A 6,382-nucleotide genomic window follows, 5' to 3' on the forward strand; every position below is an offset into this window, starting at 1 on the left:
AGATTGTAGAGATGAGGTCTCGCCAAGTTGCCCAGGCGGGTCTCGAACCCGCGGGCTCAGGCAATCCACTCACCAGCCTCCCAAAGCGCTGGGATTACAGGCTGAGCCACCGAGCCCGGTTTCATTTCTCTGTTCTTTAACACTGTGGCTCCACCATTGCAAGCACAAAAGGAGAGGATTTATTTAATCCACAAGATGGCCTTGAATAATGCATTTCATCTACTACCAAGAACAAGGATTTCCCAGCTACTCACATCAGCATTTCACTGTATCATTTTACATGATACACCATGAATACAACAATGACCATGTTGCAGGGGAATAATTTTTTAACGTCTTTTAAAATACCCTGGAATATCTGAGTCGCCTTTAAAAACTGTTTTGTGAAATGAGTTCTAGAGTTTTCTTGATTTATTTGTCATAAGAATACAAAGAGTGAAAACAAAACCACTATAAATATCTTTTAAGATGTTCTCTTTGTAAAACCATGCTTACGTTCCGATAGAATTATTTCTGGTCGGGAACCCCTTCACCGACTAGAAACCAAATATTCTGCATGCGACGGACCCTTTGCCATAAACCTGATAAAACATACGGGGACAGGCTTCCGCGTTTACGGAGAAATACAGACACAGAAAACCTGCAAGATTTCCTGACTAACAGCCACAGGACATTAACAACAAGAAGTCCTCATGCAAATAAAGCAGGGAAAGGGGATCTGTTTTCTCTATTTAGTTGTAAAATACGATGCGAGGTGGGGAATCCCTCAAAATAGGATCCGGAAAAAGCCCTACCCGGCACAGCAAATAATTTGCACGACCAAAGCCAGACCGCACCCCACAGCAAAGCCCCACGAGTTCAGCTCTCGATTATCTGCTCTAAGCAACAGGGTTTATTTCAAAGGCATTGCTTCCTTGGCTTTCCCAGTTTGCGAAAAGGCCCCATAAAAAGTCACAGGTTTTCGGAGTCCCTTACCATATACCCCCGATCTAGGATTTCAGAGATAATCCAGGGGTGGAAATTCTTCCTCTAACTCCGCTCAAGCCCCCGCCCCCGTTCACGGTCGGCTCCGGGGGGAGGTAGATGGACGGGGGGGGGCCGGTCCGGGAAAGTAGTAAGACCCCTGCCTTCGTCCCTCCTGCCGAGGGCTCGCTCAACTTCCAGCCTAGGCCTTCCCCGCCCCCCGGCTTCGCCGGCCAGCTCCAGCCTCTCACTCGGGCGTCCCTAGCCCGCTACCCCGCGGCGCCGTTACCTCCGCTGCTGGGGCGGGAGTCCGGCCCCCGACGGCCCCGCATCCTTCCGCCCAGGCCCGCGAGCTGTGCCTCCCATCTGCTAGCTCGGGACCCCCGCGGGGGAGGGGCGGCGGTTGGAGAGTCCAGAGGGTCCGGCGTGCCACGTCCACCTGCGCTGAGATTGCTGCCTCCAGGGCGCGACGCTTCCCCGGGGACTCCCGGCCAGACGCTGCAGCTCCGCGCGCCTTCGCTCCAGACTGGCCCAGACGGGGAGGAGGAGACGCAGCTGCAGGGGCGGGAGGGGGAGCGAGCGGCCTGGTTGCCTAGCAACCGCGGCACGCCCCGGGACACGCCTCTGCGCAACTACGCGGTGACGCACAGGGGCGGGGTCAGGGGCCAGGCCCCACGGCGCGGTATTCCGCGCGGCCCCTGGAGCAGGCGCGGGAGGTTGGAAGTGAGGAGCCCGCGGCCTCCGCTGTCCGGATTGGCGGGCGGCGACCTGGGGGCGGGGAGAAAGGCTCTGGCGGAGGGTGGGTGAAAGTAACAGCACGCGATTTCTGTCTCAGCTGCCCAGTGTCCCTTAAGTAGCACGTTGCAGCCTGAGCTCCAAAACCTTCCGTTGCGCTTCGATATGAATTTAAAACGAATGAAAACATATATGTATTGTTTTAGAGTTTTCCAGTACGGGGGCGGCTCTCTGGAGAGTGATGATAAGCCCATTCATTGACGCTGTACTTGCACTTATCAACATTATTTTCTCTCACAACCATACCAGGTGACATCCATTTTTTACAGACTTAGCTAGGATCCAGAATTGAAACTGAGGTTTGGCTGACGGCCCTGCAACAGCGTGCCACAGATGGTAGAGCTCAAAGAGCCACTTTATGGATGAATAAACTGAATCCAGAGGAAACATGCTTCCTTATGCTCAAGTGGCGAAGCCTCAACTGGAAGTTGCAAATGTCCAGGCTTTCTTCAACAGCACCGGGTCCCTTGGAAGGCCCTTCCTTTCTTTTTCCTGAGAATATGTTTGTTTGTTTGTTTTCTTTTCTGAAAAGTTAAGACATCTCAGTGATACCAATGTTAAGCAGATTTCGATAGCTGGAACAAAAGTGAGGAGCAAGGAGGTTAAAACACACGAACACGAGAGTTGTTTTCTTGAGTGTGACATCCCATTGGATTTATTAAACCTGCGAAGCACGAGGCTGGCTGGAACCTCCAGAAGAGAACCAAAACTTCTCAAAATGACGAACTAGGGCGCCACCTGGTGGAACTTGGGGACTCATCATAGTCCCAAGTCAGCATAGCACACAGTCCTATAAAACTTGAAATTTTCATCCAAGACTTATTTCTATGCAACTAAAAGTCGTATTCCCTGTTCTCATACTTCCAAGTAAAAATGACCCTAAAGAGCTAAAACTATATACATTAAGAATCTGTCTCTTTGGGGAACTCTTTTATTTGTGATTAATGTTGTTTAAGCCTCTCTATGATATAAATGAAAAGATTTTCTTCCATGGTGATTTTTTAAATTTTCGAATTTTATAAATAAACGTTTTCTTCTTGCCTGTCCCTCCCCCCACCCTGCAACCAGAACAATACTGCCTTCATAGGTGTTTGTATTTGGGCTCTTATGAAGCTTTTGCTTGAAGAAAGAGTTCCATGGCAACAAAAAGTTCGGACTAGATTGTTGCTGAAGTTCCTTCCAGCTCTATGATTGCAAAATTCTATTAAATAATCCCTGTTCTTATGTGGACACCACAGCCCACTTTACTGCCCTAAACATTTGAATGGGACTTGCCCTCACATGTTTTCTTACCTCATTCTGAATCACGACTCTTGAGAGGATTGCATCCTCGGTCTGTGTTGAAGACACATCTTCCAGAGCCAAGTTGAACCATTTCTGCTCCGTTTCTTGCCCGTAAGGTGGGAAATACAGAGGCCCCCTTTGTCTTTTCCCTGTTGTTCCCATGGTCAAGGGAGCTGAAGATGCTTGTGTTTCAAAATCACCTTGAAGGTGCTGATGTTTCACAAATCTCTGGCCTTAGTGACCCAATGTTTCTTCAAAGAGCCCCTGTTTCATAACAGTATGTCTGGGTTAAAGTTCAATACAGGATCTAGCAGAAGCCTCCACACCCCCACTAAGTAGCTGCCCTGTGCCCTCCAGCTCCTAAGCAGCCTCCACACCATCCGTGCCCTTTCTTCTCCTCATATAAGAGTAGTTCAAAATCACCGCTATCTTTCTATATGTAGTTAAAACCAGATTTGCCCACCATGGATTAGCAGCGGTCATATAACATGCCTGTCTGTCCTTTGAAATCAGTTCTAAGACAACTGCAAAATAAGGGACCTGCCAGTTCTAATACAAAAACAAAATAAGGAAACAAAAAAACCCACTTTTTTTCTTAAAAAAACACTAGAACATTCAGAATGTGATCACAGCAGTTTCAAATGCACAGATTAAGAAAAAGTCCCCTATGGCTGCATTTACCTGGAATATTGTGATGAAACAGCTGTTGGTGGCTTATGACAAGCTTGAAATTGTCTCTTGGTACAAATTTCTTTATAGAAAAATATGCCATGATGGGTACTATGATACATACATCATAAAACTGAAATGCATTTTTAGAAAGATCATTTGGAGGGAAACTGTAAAACTCTCTTTTCCCCAAGCTATAATGACCTCAAATTCACCTGTGATCTTGAAACAAGAACTTGCTATTTTTTCAGAAACATAGAAATCTAGCTCACTGAAACACTAAACCATGTCTTAGTTTTCTGGAGTATCAGAAAATTGTCTCTCATTTGAGCCTCAGGCACCTCTCTCCTGAGATTTGAAAAATGACCCATTAATACTTCTAAATCTTGGCCAGTTGCAGTGACACATACCTGTAATCCCAGCACTTTGAGAAGCCAAGGCAGGAAGATCACTCGAGGCCAGGAATTCAAGACCAGTCTGGGCAATATAGTGAGATCTCATCTCTTAAAATAAAAAAATAAAAGATCATAAAAAATTAGCAGAGTATGGTGGCATGTACCTGGCCCTAGCTACTTGAAAGGCTGAGGGGAGAAGATTGCTTGAGTCAAGGATTTCAAGGCTGCGGTGAGCTGTGATTATATCACTGTATTCCAGCCTGGGTGACAGAGTAAGACCCCACCTCTTAAAAACAAAAAGCAAAACAAACAAAAATAAAAAATACTTCTGAATCTTGAAAACAACAAAAGAAAAGCCCTATCCAGAATGCCTGACACAGTATTACCTTTTCCAGTACTATAGACACTTAGTTCTGTGTCTCCTAAGCCCTGAAAGTTGGTCTCTCAAGCCCCAGAAATATTTTTCTTTTCCTCAAATTTCTGTCACCTCTTTTTGCTTGCTTCCCCTGAGTCAGCATGACAAGTTCCATCCACAGACCCTGCCATATGAAATTACATTTTTTTCTGAAGTCTTAAAACCTAACCAGAACTCCATTTTTTTTTTTGAGTTCGAGTCTCACTCTGTCGCCCAGACTGGAGTTCAGTGGCAGGCTCCTGGCCACTGCAGCCTTGACCCGCTGGGCTCCAGTGATCTTTCCACCTCAGCCTTCCAAGTAGCTGGAACTACAGGTGAGCGCTACCACGCCCAGCTAATATTTTGATTTATTGTAGAGACGAGGTCTTGCCAAGTTGCCCAGGTGGGTCTCGAGCCCACGGACTCAGGCAATCCACTCACCTCACCCTCCCAAAGTTCTGGGATTACAGGCTGAGTCACCGAGCCCGGTCCCAGGACTCTTTCTAATCATCATTACATTTGCTAAGTATTTATCATGGGTCCAAGCACCATCTGAAATTCTTTAATATATTTACTCATTTAAAGCTTGCAGTAGTCCTGTGATAGGTATCATCTCCATTCTAAACTTCAGAAAACAGTCTTAGAGATTAATAACTTGCTTTATGTCACCCAGCTAGTAAATATTGAAGGATATTCAAACCCTGGTCTATTTGACTTAAAAACCTTGACTGCCTATTTTCCCTGAGTCTCACAGTCTGGCCCAGACTAGACCACTGGACCCTTTAAATTCTGTGACATAATTTTCCTTGATCAAAGATTCTAAAATGTGGCAAACAGTTCACATCCTGATTCCAAGAATCTGTGGATATGTCACTTTACTTGGCAAAAGGGGATTTTGCAGATGTGATGAAATCAAAGATCTTGATGGGTCATCCAGATGGGCCTGATGTCGTCACAAGCGTCCTTATAAGATGGAAGGGGAAAGCAGGAGGGTTAGAGGGGAAAATGTGACATGAGAAGCAGAGGTCAGAGAGAGAGAGAGTGATGTGAAGATGCTGTTGTTGGTCTTAAAGATGGAGGCTGGGTCACAAGTCAAGGAATGAAGGTGGTCTCTTGAAGCTGGAAAGGGCAAAGAAATAAATTTCCCTCTAGAAACTTTAGAAGGAACACAGCCCTACCAACACCTTAATTTTAGATTTTGACCTCCAGAACTGTAAGGCAATTAACTTGTGTTGTTTTAAGTCACTGAATTTGTGGTAATTTGTTACATTAAGACTTAGGAACTTTGGGTACTGTGATGGAATATACATGACCACATACTCTTTGCAGCTGGTCCCAGGAAGTGGTGGAAACTATATCCCTACTTGTTGAATCTGACTAGTTGTGTGACTTGCTTGGACGAATAACACGGGACTGGCTTGGTCTTGTGTGATTTAGGAGTTTAGGCCTCAGGCAACTTTACGGCTTCTACTCTTGTACTTCTAGATGCTGCCACCATGTGGACAAGTCTGAGCTAGATTTCTGGAGTCCTCAGCCAACAAGCAAGAGGTCACCCTGCAGAGTTGAGCTGCCAGATGACAGCAGTCACATGAGAACCCAAAGCAAAGCCGGCCAAAGAACCACTTGGCTGGATCCACCCCAAATCAACCGTCATTTGAGAATTCTGAGCAAATAAAACGATTATTTTAAGCCACTAAGCTTTGGGGTACAGCAATAAATAAATGATATGGGTGGATACTTTGGAAAAATACCAATTCCTGCCTATCCTCCAGCCCACCAGAGTTAATGATTAAAAATTTCTTGGAAAGGAACTCTGCCAATCATTTTGCTGTGGCTTTTGTTCATCGGTCAGGTTTGGAAATCACTAGTATAGACTTTGGGT

At 45.8% G+C, this 6,382-nt stretch overlaps 1 protein-coding gene across 2 annotated transcripts in view; it reads right to left on the reverse strand.

Annotated features, from left to right (window-relative positions):
* Nucleotides 1-2,449, reverse strand: part of DYRK3 (dual specificity tyrosine phosphorylation regulated kinase 3) — an 11,798-nt gene extending 9,349 nt beyond the window's left edge. Inside the window, exon 1 of one of the 2 annotated variants that reach the window (XM_021711205.1) lies at nucleotides 2,427-2,449. Coding sequence is in view for 1 of the 2 variants with exons in the window: in XM_008055697.1 (XP_008053888.1) it covers nucleotides 1,253-1,329 (77 nt within the window). In the remaining variant the exon portion in view is untranslated. Of the gene's footprint in view, nucleotides 1-1,252; nucleotides 1,506-2,426 lie in introns of those variants that run through there. The other variant, XM_008055697.1, reaches the window with a different exon arrangement.
* Nucleotides 2,450-6,382: the final 3,933 nt, after the last annotated feature.

Source organism: Carlito syrichta, unplaced genomic scaffold, assembly GCF_000164805.1.
Source record: "Carlito syrichta isolate Samal-C Ts95f unplaced genomic scaffold, Tarsius_syrichta-2.0.1 Scaffold301930, whole genome shotgun sequence".
Lineage (NCBI taxonomy): Eukaryota > Metazoa > Chordata > Mammalia > Primates > Tarsiidae > Carlito > Carlito syrichta.